We start from the raw sequence: 17,933 nt of genomic DNA, 5'->3' as shown, positions 1-17,933 counted from the left end.
TCTGCAAGTCCCACTGACCGATTACGATGCTTTCTAACATTGTTCGGTCAGACTCGCATTGACTTCAATGGGAGCCTGTGTTCCGAACGAGTACACAGGCTCCCATTGAAAAAAGGAGTGGTTGGGGAAATCCTTGCACCCTGTGGTGGGCACCTCATGGTGCCTGCCACACTGTATATGGTTGGAAAGAGGGGCCTCATGGGTACCTTCACGGGCCCGAACCGGAGGCCTACGGGTAAAGGGGTCCTGCTAAAGGCCCTCAAAGTCAGATTCCGACAGCTGTTTCGTTTCAGGCAAACTGATTTAGAATGGCAGTCCGAATCGGCCATCGTAATCGCTCAGTCCGAAACCATGTCCATAGAGCTGTACGATTTGGCTGTGAATGACTCTGGCTTTCGAATGCTGTCAGAACCTAATCGGACACATGGAACATTTTCCCTGCATCATGATCTGTCGGTCGGAAATGTATGCGATTCGGGCGGAAACATAGGTTCCGAATCGGATTCAGAGAATCTGAATCCCATTAGGGGCCTTTCCGACCGACATCGTAATCGGCCCCTAAGCGTTATTAAGTATTGACATTTGTACTTGAACCATAGGTATTTCTAGTACACATTTCTTTCGATACACACACATTTCCAGACAGGCCTGCTCTCTCCTTGAGCACAGGGAAATAAAACACAATATATGGCATAATGCCAACATTTGGAAGCAAAAAAGAGGGATGTTTAAATAAAAAAAGAAAATCAAAGGAATTTATTTTATTTGCATTGATTTGGAGCTAATTTTATGGAGGAGACAGCAAAAATAAAGCTGTATGTGGTTTAAAAAATTGTGAGTCATCCTGCTGAGACCAGGTGCGTTGGCACGTATGACATGGGTAGAAATGGAAGTGCATGCAAATATTCTTTAAGCGCAGAAACACTTTGGCAAGGGGGTCTACATGCATAGGGGTGCTATTTAGCACTGTAAGTGGGATAAAGTTTGAGAGGGTATGGGCAAAGAAGTGTAACTAGGAATATGTTATCAGAGGCGTTGCCTTAGTAATATGAAACAACCTGCATATATGATTATAATACCTTCTTCATCCGCTTCATTCCAATTATTTTCAGGAAATAAAATGCAAGTACTCCCAAGGCTGAGCATACCCCCCCCCCCCTTCCCATCCTCCCAAAAAGTAACAGTGGGGAGCCTCGGGCAATGACCGGTCAACGGAGCCACACGTAGAAAAATGTTTGGGAACCACAACTCTTGGGGATATACTGTTATATCATATTCTATATATTGGGTCTGTCTAATTCAACAAAGAATCCCTAATCTGATACTCTAGCACAGTATATCCAGAAAGAGCCACACGTAGAAAAAAGTTTGGGAACCACTGCTCTTGGGGATACACTGTTATATCATATTCTATATATTGGGTCGGGTCTGTCTAATTCAACAAAGAATCCCTAATCTGATACTCTAGCACAGTATATCCAGAAATAGCTGAAGATACTCCTATGGTTCATGCTGCTTATGATGAATCCATGATCCAGGGGTGTCCCATTAAGGCACGAGTAGGTACGCCACTGCTTTACATGCTCACGTTTTAATGTTGCCTTCTTTTCGTAAACGCTGACATTTGTCACACTCTTGTTTTTCCTGCCTGTGCAAGATATTATTCTCTGAAATGGCTTTGCTTACATATATACTTCTTCGTAGGCATATTATCGAGTGCCTTGAACAGTCTGTACAAAGACTAAGTTCACTATGCAAAATGCTGTTGTTTGTTATTCTCCGCCCAGCGACAGAGCTATCACAAAATAATCAACAATATCGTCGTCACTAGGGGTTTCGGCATGATTACATGAGTGAAGTTTATTTTATAAACATCACTCCTTTGTTAAGACAGAGGAGCATTTTGCTGACACTGCTGAGGTCTCCTCATGTCGGAATACCAGCCCAGCTAATTCCTGTTTACCTCCTGCGAAGAGTGATGCCCAGCTCTCCACCAAGACGGGCCCCCTGATGACACTTACCCACAGGTAACGGGGTAGTTAGATCACCCTACAGGGATTCTGGCACCTTCACCCATACTAGAAACAATACGATAGTTAGCGCTAGGTAGAAGCACAAAATAGAACAGTACTCTTATACGAGCATATAATCTGTGTAACTGCACAATGGTTGAGTTGTTCATTTTCTTTATTATTTTCGTGATGCTGATTACTTTGCTTTGTTTCCTTCTATTAATAAGTGCAACACACATATTTAACACAAGAATCCTATTGCTACATTAAATATTTAAATGCCACGTTGTATATTTCCTGTGGATCTCTTTGGGTATGCATGAGTTACCAAATAAAAGAATTCTAGATCTGTTTCCACGATGTACTTGGGGAGTTAGGCTTGTGATGTTCTGAGGTTGCACATTCCACCTGTTACTGTGCCAGGTTAGGGGTACAGATGGTGCACTGGCAGCTCACAGGACTAAGGCCAACATTTCCTGATGGTGTGCAAAGAATCAGATTTGCAAAGATTTGATGTTTATTTTGTCCAACAAGTGCACGGTTATACTGAGAAAGTATTACCTGTACAGCTGGGAGTAATGAGCATTATGCAATGTTGTGCAATGTTTTTTCCATATATATCTAGTATATGATCTGCAGTTGCTCTATATCCATGCCCAAGACTAAGAAATTGCGGGGAACCAGACATGTTTTCATGTAGCAATATTTTTGTTCATCCCCTTTACCCACCTGTCTGGTAAACTAAAAATAGTATCCAGATTTTTAATTTATGCTTTAAAATTGACAAACTACCTGTAAACTAATCAGCCTATTGGTCTGGATTATGTTAGACAAAAGATTGAATGTGGTCCAACACAAACTCTTAACAACATTGTAGACATTGCTTTATATAAATTGTGACTCTGTGTTTTCCTCTGTTTCTCTTGTCAGGTCAGTCAGAGAGTGTACGAGATGTCCAGTTCAGTATCCGCGATTACTTCACCTTTGCTGCAACCTTTGAGAATGGAAATGTGCAGCTTTGGGACATCCGGCGACCAGATCGCTATGAGCGAATGTTCACTGCCCATAACGGGCCTGTCTTCTGCTGTGACTGGCATCCAGAGGACAGGTGGGGGTGGGAGGGTGTTTTCCTGACTGCTTTTGTATGTGTGTGCTCTTGCTTCTTTAAATTGCGTTTTTACATTGAAAAAATTGAGCCTAGTTTTTGGCAGATGCCTGCCCCCATTTCAGACAGTTCACTTTCGTTCTTATATATTTCCCTGACCAGAGTCATAAAAAAAACAGAACTGTTCTCATGAACCTTCAGTAGGCATCTTTTCTTCACCCTCCGGTTTCTTTCCCCCATCTTCTCTCACGTTTATAAAGAAATACTTGTTTGACCTACCATTATTTCAGTGAAAGCATGGGTTTCTTCAAATACTTTCCCAATATGATGGGGAGATCATATTTAAAGATTTCATTGTGGGTGCCTGAACTGCCTTTCCCCTGACAAAGCATTTGCACCATGCAGACCCACTTGAAAATATATGAGGGCTATAGCTATTGGGAGAAACTGTTTCAAGCCAGCATTTTGAGGCTTTTTTCTCTTAATCCCTACACATACCCTCAAGGACTCCAATAATTCTAAAGTGGGACCTCCCTCTGAAAACAATTTCTGTTACTGCTTCTTCCTTCGCAAATGCTTTCACCACACACATTGGGAAGCTGCAGTGTCTTCACCCATCCTCATTTCACATTGGCAAGTCGAAACTCTGGCATATCTTCTGGGAGATGTGAATTCAGGAAAGGTTTGTGACCATGCTCCAAAGGCTATATCAGCTACAGTCAACCTGCTGCTGTATGCAGCCGACGCCGTATTGATATCGAGCACAAGTGGTCTTTCTTTAGCGTTTTGTAAATAAGTATGTAGTACACATGGGAATTTTTGGACTCAAGACCACTGTAGCAAAAACGCAGATCACGTCCCTGGAGTCCAAAACATAAAAAAATAAACTGTATAAACTTAATGGTACAACTCTTAAAAGGTGAATTATTTTGCCTACCTGGGTACCATGTTTGACGCTAATCTTAATTGGGACTTTTTGTTATGCTTCATATGTATTAATTTAATTTGACCTAATGGTGCGTTTTTTAGTTTTGCAAGAGCAAAAAGGAGTACATAAACCACCCTTACTTACAATCAGTCTGGCCAAACGTGTGGCTATGTATGGAGATGCTGGGTTAGAATACCCTCTCAAAATAGAACAAATCGATTTCTGATATGGGTTCTTGGGTTGGTATAGACGGATGCCACGTTTACAGTGCACCAAGCGCTAGAGACGGTCTATCTAGAATATAAGTTAAAATGTGTATCATTATTGCTATGGTTTGCAGTGTCAATTTGCTGACTTAACAAGATCAATTCTGAGAGATAGTTACCACAGGCATCCCTAACATGAAACCTTGTTTGTACTGTATCAGGGTGATGTTGCAGAAAATGACGTGGGACTAGATCCTTAAGCATCCTTAGATTTTTGTCATCACTCAAAGGGAAAATAGCTACGTCGCTCCACTCTAATCTCTTGCAACTGGGGGAGAGTGCAGAAACAGTCATTCCAACTGTGAACGCCTAGGTTCGCCTAAGAGCTTTTCACATGGAGTCATACTTATAATGGGTCCCAAATTCATGAGAAAGAAACTTGTTTGTATCTTCCAGGTGCTGCCTTCCAGGTATGTTGATGAAGTAGGAAACAATTGAGGAAATTCATATACTTTACCCGTGTAAAGAAAGCTTTAGTGCAATCCTATAGGCTTTTTAATTTTTTTTATTCTGCATGTTTTTTTATAAAGTGCTTAGGGGCAAGTTTTAAAAACCTGTATTAGTGGTTACGGAATACTGCAACTGTAGGCCTGCCTTTTTGTACTTACTTCCAGTTTCCTAATTTTTCCTGCTCGCCTTTGCATGAGACGATTACAGGAATGCCTGAAGCCTTATCTATGGATGCAGCTATGTGGAAACTGGGATAACAAGCTGCTCATGTAATGCTGTTTTAAGCTTAACATACTTCATACAGGATGGCCCTAGAGCAACTGTGAAACGAGTCTGAATAGTACCTGGTCACGTGATCCAACTTGAGACCTTGTAACTGTGCGAGAAGCAGTCAGAGTCTGTCTTAAATATAGACACTTTGGGGAGTCTGTACTTGCAGACAAGAGATCTAAACTCCCAAAGTGCCACCCTCCCTCTTTTTTTCCACTCCATTTCTGCCCAATGTGCCTACAAAGCTTGCGGGCATGGAAGATGTTAAGGGGAGGGACAGGAAGTAGCAGATGTTTATAGACCAGTAGTAACTGTGGTTCATGTGTGTTTTAATCACTTATCTGTAGTAGCCTTCAAGCTTCAATCAGATCGCCACCTGAGATACTGTGAGCAATTCTGTATTCCTGAAGACACGCATTCTTGAGAGAACCAGGAGTTAGGTTATAGCCTAGTCACCGTACGTTGATAGGAGCTGGGGTGCTTACAAGAGGGTGCTGAAGAAAACTGAATTAAAGAAGGAAGTAAAGATTGCAAGAGATGCAATGAGTAGAGACTTTATAACAAAGAAATCTGAATCTGGTCTTCCAATGTTGTGAACTAATGACATTTTTCTCCTTTTACAGGGGCTGGCTGGCCACAGGGGGTCGTGATAAGATGGTAAAAGTTTGGGACATGAACACCAACCGAGCCAAGGAAATATATTGTGTTCAGACAATTGCTTCTGTGGCACGTGTTAAGTGGCGGCCTGAGCGCAAGTACCACATTGGCACCTGCTCAATGATGGTGGACCATAACATCTATGTGTGGGATGTTCGCCGGCCCTTTATCCCTTTTGCCATGTTTGAGGAGCACAAAGATGTAACAACTGGCATTGTCTGGCGCCACCTGCACGACCCCTATTTCCTCCTGTCTGGCTCCAAGGACAGCACTTTGTATCAGCATATCTTTAAGGACGCCTGTCAGCCAATTGAACGGGCCAATCCTGAGGGCCTGTGCTATGGGCTCTTCGGAGACCTTGCTTTTGCCGCAAAGGAGAGCTTGATATCCTCAGACTCCAACCGCAAGCCATATCCCGGTGATCGGCGCCATCCAATTTTTTTCTTACGTAAGCCTGATCCTATGGAGCAGTTCGAGAACATCTCCAGTGCCCTGAGCGTCTTTGAAACAGACCTGGACAGTAACTCTATGAGCTGGTTTGTGACGACTGCTAAAGAGTATGCACTAGCTGGCCGACCTCTTGGAGAGTTGTGTGACCACAATGCAAAGATTGCAAAAGAGCTTAATCGTTTCCAGGTACTGTGCCAGGTGTTGAATGGACCTTGACTTGTCTGGTACTGGGTGGGATGCATACTGCCTAGTCCAATGGGGCTATGCAAGTGTCTAGTAGCGAATGGATTACTCAGTCATCTGGTGCTGGATGATCTGTGTGCTCATTCAGTGGCAGGACTGCTGTGTGCTTGTCTGGTGTTTGGTGAGCTGTCCTGCCTGCCATCTACATCATTCATTTTGTAATGCACGCTGGCACTGAGCGTGCCTTTTGTGTGTGCCAGGAACATGTCTAATGCCTGAAGAGTTGCATGCCCTTATTTGTGAGGTGTTGGACTGATGTTGGGTGACCTGAGAACCACGCTCTATGTTACTGTGTGGTTTTGAGGCTAATTTATTTTTTGTTTTTTTGAAGTTGTCTAAGGATGGATTCTAGTTTTCTTGTGACAAATGGCACGGTCATTGGAATACCGAGTAGAGGCTAGGAAGTGTGACTGACATTTAAAGTGCTGAAGCTCTAGCAGGCTATCTGATTACAATGTTTGGGGAATCCAGCTGCACTAGGGCCAGGGGGAGCAGGGTAAATTCTCTGCACGAGATTTTGGGCACTCCGTGATTTGAGAATTTGGCTTCTAGTTACAGAACCTGTCGCCTGCTAGATTCTCCATTCACAAATGACTGATCAGGTGGTTCCTTTTTTGGTGGGTTTGTGACTAGTTTGAGATCAGCCCTGTACCCCATGGGAGAAGCACCGATTTGACACAAATAGCCACCATTTTTGTGTTCATGGAGAAGAAAAGGATTGAATGGCCATGATGTTTAAATCTGTGCAGTGTGAATGGATTTGCGCAAAATAGCTGTGGTTCACATGATCGGTGATGCATTAACTCCACACACGCATATTGTCGTGGAACTGTTTGCGATGTAGTACCCTTAAATCAGTAATGTCCCGACTTTGAAAAAAATACTCTTTGCATCCTATGGTACTAGCTGGACTGCTGTTAGTAAACTTGAACGGCTGCAGTGTTTGGGCGCTGTTATTGCAAAGTGTACTTGGTTAAATCCTTTGGCCCCGGCACTGACCCGCCTGGGTGCCTTTAGTGAGAGCTTCTGAGGATGATCATTCATTTCATGTCCTGTCTTGTCCTGCATTTATTCTTCTCATTCTTTAAATAATTTTCTTTCACAGGTGGCTCAGACATGGACAATGCTAAGAATTATTTATTCAAGCCCTGGAACCATGCAGTCCGCCAACATGAACCACAGCATTGGCAAGAGTGGCTCAGCTCTTCCACTTCTTAATAGGTAAATCAGAGAGAGAGAATTTGAAACCAAATCAGAGCATATAAAGCTCTGAATATGTGGACTTTTAGGGGAGAGTTGTGGCGCCGCGGCCAGGGCGACTGACGCTGGAATCTGGGGATCGCGGTTCGATCCCCGGCTCTGGCGGCAGATTAGCCCAGCACCATGTGACTCTGGGCAATAGCTTGCTTAATCTTCCCGATGGCTCCCAGTGCCTAGAGACCCTTACGGGTTATTGTTCGCGCTTTACAAATGTGGATTATTATTATTATTATTATTACTTTGGTTCCTTTATGTGTTATGCATGCATTTGGAGACAATCCTTAGTCCTTTTGAGGCCACTGTTTAGAGTCCCCGCTTCATCCATATCATGCATTTAATGTGTAATTTTATCTTGGCTAAGATAATTAATCAACTAAGGGTTGCAAAAAACTCGGACACATCACACTGATTCAAGCGTAACCCAGAACACACATAAGCGTCACTAACTGCCTTTTCCCAGCGTTCTCCATGGCTAATCCTGGCCATTGAATAAGTCGCTCTGAAAAATTACCACCTGCAATTTACAATTTATATACACTTTTAAGTTAATTTCAATGTTCTCCTTTCTCCCAGGTCATATCTCCAGTGAGTCCACGAATGTCACTATTCCGCCTAAGCACATTCACCCCAAGTTTACCTTCCCCAAATGTACATGTATATATGTCGGCATGTGTTCACAAAAGGCCACAAAGCCGAATGTGATCAAATTTGGGTGTTAAAAAATTGCTAGTGCTGGGCTCCTGGTAAGCCTTTTGTTAAAAGATCCACATCCATAATTGCAGGGGCTGCTGCAGAGATTTAGGAGCTCACAGTTTCACAACTTAAAATTGATAAACATCTCAGAACATTAGACAAAAGTCTACACACAGATTTGTTTTATTAATTTAAAATCTGTTCAGCTGAATTTTGAAGACTTGGGGCCTGATTTAGATCTTGGCGGACAGGTTACTCTGTCACAACAGTGACGGATATCCCGTCCGCTGAAATATAAATCCCATGATATCCCAGGGATTTATACTTTGGCGGACGGGATGTCCGTCACCGTTGTGACGGAGAAACCCGTCCGCCAAGATCAAAATCAGGCCCCAAGTCACTGACTACAATTTTCACACTTGCTTGAAACGCCGCTCCATACTTGAAATACCCCTGCTTAACCCATCTGTACTTGCCCGCTCTTTCCTTCTATCCCTTCCATCACAACGCCTTGGGCTTACAACTTGGCACTCCTCTCCTTACTGCCCACACCACTTCTGACCGCTTTTGAGACCTTTACAGCTTCATTAATCATAAAATCACATAAAAGCTCACGCGCTGCCGCGTCCCACTAATGAAACCAATATGAGCCATATGCTACTAATAAGTTGTAAAAGTTGGAACTTTGTGAGCATTTTTCATGTTCATCTACCTATTCTGTCTAGTGAACTGTTATTCTTGTAAAAGAAAATGTGTTTCTTTTCTTCACTTTGCATCAGACGCACTAACAGCCAGAATCTATCTGGAGAGTAAATGCACAACAGCAGAACTAGCTTGGCCTGTTGAGCAACCTAGAGTTGCACTACAAGCCACATGTCTAGCTTTGCCTGTGATGGGACAGACTGAGCCGCCTTTTCAGGCCACTCCGGCAAGATTACATTCTTTAAATTATATTCATGATTTCTTGTTCAAGGCAAGTGAGATCAGCTGTTCCCTCCCTTTGCTATTCATTTAAATATTTATTCAGAGCATCGTAATATTATATGCTCTGATTTAACATGATTTGCCAGTTACACAGAGGAGGACAACATGATGATAAGTACAGGACTTTCTTTGTAATTTTACAATGTTAAAATGTTTGTAATAGTGGGTTTCTTCCAAACTCTGCATAGAATCCCGCACTTCTGAATAAGACAAGTCACCATGCTTGTCCCACAATGCCCAGATTCATTGAACCCATGCTGTCCAGTGATATTACACTGATCTCAGAAAAGCACATTCCTCCCAAAGTTACTCCAGCAAATGGTAGTAAGCGAGCTGCATTCCTATTTCCTCCCACTTGTCACGTGATCTTTTTTACAAGGAGGCGTATTTCTCAACTCTTCTGCCTGTTACCATTTTTCTTTTTCCCAAAAGCTCTTAAGAGCTAGCACATTCTCTGACTTTATTATTGTATCAATCTTTGGATACTAAGATGTTCTTCCAATATCTACATGCCGCTAGGAACCTCAGACTTGTGTCGATTTGACAAAAGTTTTGCTACCCTTCCCTGGGTTAGCCGCTGCAAGACGTCTGTTGTGTTCATAGATTTTTTGGTCATAGATTTTGGTCCACCTCGTACAAGCGGTGATCATGCACACGCTGCTGAAGCGGACTTTCTGTTGCAGAGCCTACACGTTGTACTGGATACCATCTGCAAAGTAAATCTGTATGATGCTGTGCGCCATACTTTTTTTAAAGCACTTGCTTTCAACTTCCACTGGCTAAGAGTTTGGTCAGGCCATGCTTTGGAATATCTGTAGCTATACAATTATACTTTTTGACTGATTGAATTAGGATGCATGTTTTCAATTAGTTTGGGCTAAGTTGTGAAGATAATCAACAACCAAACCGTTTAGAGAGGGTCCAAGGGATATTTAATTTAAAGACCCCTACCTGATTATTATCCCCAGCTACTTACATATGTATAACACAAAAAACAGGGGGGTCTACCAGCTTAGTTATGTGGCTGCACTGTCAATCCGAGTTAATAGAATCTCAGGGTGGATGAGTCACATCAAGACAGCTTATTTCAAAACAAGGTGAACACTATATGTATAGGAAAGACCAACACAGTACAAATCATTCATACATGGTTGACAAATCCAAAACAATTAGCAAAGGGTTACCATCAAATTGACTCAATGATCAGTCCCATCATATGGCCAAACCCCGGTGCAAATCAGGCTAGTCCCCTGATCATTGGAACTTAAAGCGCCGCACCATTAGTTGCTGGTCAAGGATTTGGTCCACCCATACAAACAGACCAACAATGATGGCTGATCTTTGATGGTCAAGTGAGAAATCGTGCAACAGAAAAAATAGTGGCTTTAAAATAGGATGGAGTGTCCTCCTCTTTATTTTACGGACGAACCACACCTCCTAATTAAAAACATAGAACAGTGCAAAAAAAGGACAGTCAACAAATATCTGTCTAATAACAGGCCAACATGTTTCTGCCTAGCGGGTATTTCATCCCATGGCATTCGTCAGGGCCTCTGTTCTTACAATAGTTGCACTAAGTAGTGATGAAACAAAAGAAACACCACCACCACCAAAGTGAAAAAGTAGAATGTAAAAGGGTTGAGTACGATACAACCTGTACCAACCAATGACATTAACCCTCCATGTCAGATAGGAAATACGAATTCTATGGAGGAAAATGCATAGTCATTATAAACTTACTATGTCAATTACCTATACAATGTGTTTCACCAAAAACAGTTTCAAAGAAAATATTGTATTTATGCTCACCCTTCATGGTAGGGAAATGGACCTCACCTCACCTGGACCTTGCTCAGGTTCTACGAGGCCCCGCACTACATAAATATAAGAGGTAAAATAAAAGTTGTGAAGATGAAAGAGGAGAGAAACCTGGAAGGAAGTATAGGATTGCCGCCTGCAGTTTCAAGTGTGTGCAGGTGATGGAAAGCAATAGCAGCCCATCTCTAATTGGTTTCTGAACTTTGGTTGGTGTCTTCAACGAATTGACGTATGAGGGCAAACTGGTTGTGCCTGAGGGTTCAAGGTCAATATTCTCTGTCGCTCAGCTAGTGCATGCATCCCTTTTCAGGGGGGCTGTTAATATGTGCCAACCGCCAGGCAAATGAATAGTGAACAAAGCATTAGTTTTCTTTAACCCTTCGGTGCTGATGACTGCTCCCAGTCGTCATGAGTCACGGTGGGCATGTGCTGATGACAGCTGGGAGCCGTCATGACCACGCCCGCGATTGGAATGTCCAGCACCGGCGCAGAATTCTAGCCGCAGCCAAGGTGTTAATGGAAGTAAGACTTCATCTGATCGCTAATTATGTAGTCATCCAATAGTCACTTGTTTAGTATTGCAAATTTTGTCCCTTATCCTCAAAAAAACTGATTTCTACTGATGTCTGCTCCACACTAGCTTTGCAGTTCCCGCAACTGCAATGTGTATGTTTTTTTTGTTTGTTTATTATTTACTGTCCACAAAAATGTTTAGACTAAGGTTTCAATGTCCCAAAGTCATTTAGTGAGTATTACCATAGTCTAGCAGGCTATAAAGGGGTTTTCCCTTTTCCGTCCACCAGTTAAAAACTATGATTGATAGCCATTTAATGTAAATCAGAGTTTAAAGGTCTCGGCATTGTTTTAAGGCCTCAGATGGCATGTCTCCCAGGTTTATCTCACAGTCGAGTACAGTATGTGAACAACAAGATTTTTTAGGTCAAGTGGTTGCTCAACTTTTGAGTTGGCAAAATCATGCTTAGCCTCCACAGTAGCTTTATAGTATTAGAAACAATAAAAGGCATATAGTTGGAATTAAAGTGCACAGCTGTTGGCCCTCTTGGCCTTTCTTAGTGATTTTTTGTGTGTGTGATTTCCTTCAGTATCCCTCTTTTTTTGCCATTCAGCATGTGTGGACGGCCCTTATATCCATGGACACTCCCATCAACAACCTTGTTCCAGTGGTTAGTAGGTGCTTTGACATGCTGGAGACACCTCACTGCTCTCATTGGTCTTAATGGAATATCTTTTTGATCCCCCAGTGACTGGTGCAATGAAGTTTATTTGCAGCTTATTGTTTTCTTCCACAATCGTGAGTCTGTTGTATGAAAGTTGTCAGCAAAATGTTTTACACTGTCAGCTTTTTGTTTTTGTAAAGAGCTTTTGCATAATGTGTCATCATGTTGTAAGATCAAATGTTCAATTTTAGAAGGAACTACCCCTGAATCAAATTATGGTAAAGGACTCTACAGCGAGTCTGGTGTACATTTTCAATCCATGTTCATATTCCCATATGCTGTGGACCAACTTGTACTATTACTTCAATTTTCTGTTATCTCCTAATCAATCCAAGAAACTTGTCTGCGCCAAAAGTAAGCAAGTTCAACACTTGGGTGGTGGAATGCGCAGCCTCCAGTACATGTTCAGTTAACAAAGTACTGAGTTTTAGATCTGAGGGTTACTAAGTGTGAGATTATCTCTTTCAATAACTTATCGATTCCCTTAAGACATCTATGAACTGCCTTTTCCTGGTACATGTCTTTACCCTGTGTGCAAGTAAATGCCTCTTTTTGTATGATCAGCACATGTTTGTCGAATGATGCTGCTTGTTTTTTTACTGAGTCCACTAAGGCCTGCTAACCAGACATCAGTGCTAGTGTCATGACCCTAAAGTGTATGTTGAAATGGCTATACCCAATTGGAAGTGGCTAACTTACCTATGAGTCCCTAGTAACTGGTACCCTGGCAACCAGGGCATGTAAATTCGAGCAGTACCCCAGAGCTTGCAGCACTGATTTTGCCACGGTGGAGGTTTTCCCCCCCTCCCCCCAAAGTAAAAAAGTCCTCCTATCCGTCACTGAAGTCTGGTAGGGCAGTTGTGCACTGCTAGCCTGACTTTGCCATTGATAGCAAATGGCAAAGCCATCACTTGCCCTGGACATGTGTACTACTGAGCACTAAAGGCAAGGTGCAAAAGATGACAAAGGCATGACTACATGTCCTGATGTAAAACAAGCAAAACAGCTGTTTTTTACTGCAGAAACAAATGGTTGCCCAATTGGCGAGTACAGGGTTACACACTGACCCCACGGCTGTGCTAACTGCTGAAGGGTGCGACTAAATGGGCACTTCAAGATATCAAACCACTTGTTATATTAAGCCCGACTTTTATCCCATGTTGAAATTAACGTAACTTGTCACAATGTGTAAATTTAGAAAAGATGACACTCCTTTGCCTTCCCGGGCACAGATGGAGCCTGCTTCACCTGACTGCTTTCTACCCTCTTGGAGAGACGGTAGCTAATGACTCCCAGGAAGGAGAACAATGATGTTTGCAGGCCAGGGAGGTGTAGCCTCCCTCCTGTAGGAAGCTACTTGGGTGTTAGCCCAAAAGCAGGCTACAAAACTAAAGCCGCCTTTTAAGGATGATGTGTAGCATCAAGGGAGGTGGCTGCTCAGTTGTTGAGGAAGACAGACTGGTACGGGAGGCAGAGAAGGGATGCTGCACTTCACAGAAAGTTGTCACCAGGTGGGAGGAAACCTAGAAGCCCATTAGCTACCAACCGCATGCTCCGAGCATAAAGAGTGCACGACTGGTCCCAGACCTCTGCTCTCGCCGACTCAGAAGAAGGACCGAAGGACAACTGCCTTGCTGCACCAAGAGACCAGCAAAGAGAGGCTGCACACCAATGAGGAGTGCACCTAGTGGCTAGGGAAGAGAGGGACTGTGCCTGCCGTATCCTGCTCAACGAGGAGCTGTCTTCAGAGACCAACCAAGCCAAGAGAACTCAAAGGACCAACTGACTCTCCTGTTTACAGCACAAGGACACAACATCTGAAGAAGCCTGCTGGTGCAAGTTGTTAGCCCAGAGTCTTCAAGGCGCAACCACAAATGCCATGCACCACCGAGGACCTAGACCCGACACACAGAGCTGATCCCAGGAGTGCTGTCCGAGAATTGCTGTGACCCTCAGAAGTAAAGTTATCGACCCTTGCAGGATTGACCTATGACGGGGGCAACAGACGACTGGTAGTCCAGTAACCACTGGACATAAGCCAGACCAGAGAAGAATTTGTGGAATGTCGACCCTTCAAGCAGGCCCCCCCCCCCCCACCATCTTTTTTGACAGATATATATATATATATATATATATATATATATAATATAATATAATACACACACACACACACACACACACACAAAGGTCTTAATGGTTTCTTCGCTGATATCCTGGGTCATCTCAATGTATATAATGATATAGACACATGGCGAATGTCATCGCGAACAAGGCTGCGAGAGCCAGCCGAAACATGTGGATGAACTAAATCGAAAATAAAATACCTTTGAATTCATAGTTGGAGTGCTGTTTACGTCATTATTGGGGAGTTTTGTTTTGGAATATACATATATATATTTATATAAATCACTGGAGAAAATTAAAGGTTACAGAGACATTATAGTTAGGTTCACGTTTTACCCACATAAAACCATAGAAATTCATCAGTTATAGTTCTACTTGTACTTATCTGAAGAAACTATAACTCGTGGTCTAAAGTTAATTAACGGTACGAATTATAGTTTCTTCAGATAAGTATAACTATAATGGCTACATTTCTATGGTTTTGTGTGGATAAAACGTGAACCTAATTAGAACGTCACTGTAACCTTCAATTAAATTCTATTTATTTTTTACTTAGTCATATATAATTTCAGTACGTTAATACAACAACTGCTATGCATGACCTTCAGCCGTGGTGGTGGGGGATGGCCGCAGGGATTGGCTTTGGGCTTCTGATTTGCGGGTACCAGCGAATCTGCAGACTATCCGTGTCCCTAGATATTTATATGTTTCTTTCTTTAATACCTACTGAACAGATTTACCCCAAATCACAAAAAGCACAATCTGTGGACCAATATCTAGCTTTCTGCCAAATTTCGTGTAATTCTGTTCAGCAGTTCGGCTGTAGCCGTGTCTAAACCTTGCAAAATCCCCATAGACATTGCATGGGGAAAAATCGTTTTGGGACCTCCTTTTTAGGTCGAGCGTAGCGATGGACCTCCAGTATACTTTAGTATACATATATGCTTGAATATGTGGACACCAGACTGTGGCGCGCATTTTCCATCTCGGATTTGGCCTCGTGAGCGCGCGTTTGCTGCTGGCATGAGCTGTGAGCGTGTACGGCGGCGTCAGCAGCGTCTGTTCTCGCACTCCTGCTTTCAATTTTGAGACGCCACATGAGCCTCTCGCAGGCACCTTCACTGTCGCCGATCTCTCCCCCACAGTGCAGTGCTTGTTTAGGTATCGCAGAAGGATGTATTGTTTTATGTCTTGTCTGCCAAGTGATACAGACCGGACACCCGCAGATTGGCTTCTGTGTACGCGCTCGTGAACAAATGCATGTGCACATGTCACTTTCGTTTTTGTAATGCGCACGCACGCTCCGTTTCCATCCACTCAACTTCGAAAACCGCTCTGTAATTATGAAATATCAATTTAGAAAAGCTGCATGCGGTGGTTTGCTAAACTAAGGAATATAAAATGCATAAATCAATCCAAGTACAAATGCAAAACAGCATTACCGACAGACGCACCCATGTCGTAGGGAGCACACAACTACGGTCCAATGTTCCTCGTACAGACTACTGCAACGTTAGTCCAATATAGATAAACTTTTATTTAACAGGGCTCCTTTTGGGGCTTGTAAGAATGCCTGGCCCTGAACCCACTGCTTCTCACACATGTGAATGCACTGCTGTGGCTGGGGTCCAGGTCCATGCAGAAAACACACCCGCTTCACTGGCCCTCAAGGTGCGGTCCGTTCTGCCAGGAGTTTCACTCACCATTGCCGCCAGTCAGCCCGACGCCCTGTGCGCTCCAACGCCGAGGGCCAGTTCGCACGTCCAGCGCCTCCTTTCGGCTCAGCCGCTCGCTGTAGAGGCCCTGCCCCAAACCTTCCCCCTCGGTGCCGCACCAGGGTCCACTGCTCTCTTCTCAGCAGGGCCTTCCCGACAGGCGGATTTGAAGCCCCAGGTGCTCCAGTGTGAAGCAGGTTCAGCCAACCCGAATTTCTATCACATGACGGGTGTCATTAAAAAAAAAAAAAGTTAGCGGTATCTCTCCCCCGGGCCCTCGCCCACAAGAAACACAGACAAAATGTCAAGCGTGACTCAAATGGCAGAGATCCTGAGAAAGTCACTCCCTCCGCCTCGGTTTCTTTATCTGTGAAACTTAGAAAAGCTTAGAAACAGGTTCAATGTTGTTATTAAGTGATATATAAATAACTAAAAGTTAACCTCTTCTGCAGTAGACAAACAGATAAGCGAGGGGCGTGATATTTCTAAATGTTACATTCCCAAGTTAAAGAACTTGGCACGAGTTTGCAGCACCCAACCTATACCTGTGGATAGCGAGGCACATAGTGCTGTGAGGGTACCCACCGTACTTGAAAACAGTTACTGCAAAATGCCAAACCATAGCACAGTGTGCGACGTAGCTGGAAACCATCCTGTCCAAATACCTTAGTCAGCCAGAATTCTAGTTTCCTTTCCACTTAAAAAAAAATAGAAAAGAAGCGCTGCATGTTTAAAGAGGATGGGATGGAGCCCCTCTCTGCCAGCACTACTCGGAGTGTGAAGGGGTGTCAGGGAGCAAAGCCCGCTGCCGGGCAGTGCCATCTGCAGCCGCACGAGATTGTCTCCGGCAAGCAAACACATCTGCCTCTGCGTACCCCTCTGTGCCGCCCATCTGAAGCAGGTAAGCTAGGGGGCGGGACCCCGGTATCAATGGGGGCCAAGGGGAGATGGCATGCTGGGAAATAAGGTAACGCAGCACAATGTCACATCCTGCTGTGCCGAGAAGCAGATTACATTTCCCTTATTAGCTACCGTATTTTTAATGGCTGTCGGTGCCTAAGTAGGCAGACACTTGCAGTCTCACCCTCACCTCTGCCATCTTCTCTTGCAACAGCATGGCCTGCTAATAAGCAACCTACCCACAAGGTTACCACAAACAGATGGTGGTAAAGAGGGCTAGTAGCTATGCCTCCCCCGACGCCCCCAAAAGAATCATAGCCACAAAGTCCGTAAAAAGGCATGGTGAGCAGACCAGCTACCTAGGAAGCATGCGTGCATTCTGAAGTTCATATGTTTGTTCAGAAGTACAGCAAATGAGTCCTAAAATTGATAACCTTCGGCTAATAGGACTGACTAGGTGTCAGTAATGTGCCAAGAGGCAATTAGTTAGTTGGCAGCATGCGCTATAAAACCACTCAGTGCCACATAATTACACTGCACTCAATGCAACATACACTCCAAATCCCACTCACTGCCACATAATTACACGCCACATAATTACACTGCACTCAATGCAACATACACTCCAAATAGCACTCAGTGCCACATAATTACACGCCACATAATTACACTGCACTCAATAGAACATACATTCCAAATACCTCTGTGCCACATAAATACACGCCACAGAATTACACTGCACTCAATGCAACATACACTCCAAATACCAACAGTACCACATAATTACACACCACATAATTACACTGCACTCAATGCAACA

General features: G+C 43.6%; 1 protein-coding gene across 4 annotated transcripts in view; it reads left to right on the top strand.

Annotated features, from left to right (window-relative positions):
• Nucleotides 1-17,933, top strand: part of WDR24 (WD repeat domain 24) — a 178,035-nt gene that overhangs the window by 74,477 nt on the left and 85,625 nt on the right. For all 4 annotated transcript variants that reach the window (XM_086941261.1, XM_086941259.1, XM_086941260.1 and 1 more), the window contains exons 3-5: nucleotides 2,943-3,120; nucleotides 5,655-6,324; nucleotides 7,487-7,602. In XM_086941261.1, the coding sequence (XP_086797387.1) occupies nucleotides 2,943-3,120; nucleotides 5,655-6,324; nucleotides 7,487-7,602 (964 nt within the window). The remainder of the gene's footprint in view (nucleotides 1-2,942; nucleotides 3,121-5,654; nucleotides 6,325-7,486; nucleotides 7,603-17,933) is intronic.

This window comes from Lissotriton vulgaris, chromosome 10, assembly GCF_964263255.1.
Source record: "Lissotriton vulgaris chromosome 10, aLisVul1.2, whole genome shotgun sequence".
NCBI lineage: Eukaryota > Metazoa > Chordata > Amphibia > Caudata > Salamandridae > Lissotriton > Lissotriton vulgaris.
This window is presented reverse-complemented; position numbering and strand designations above follow the sequence as displayed.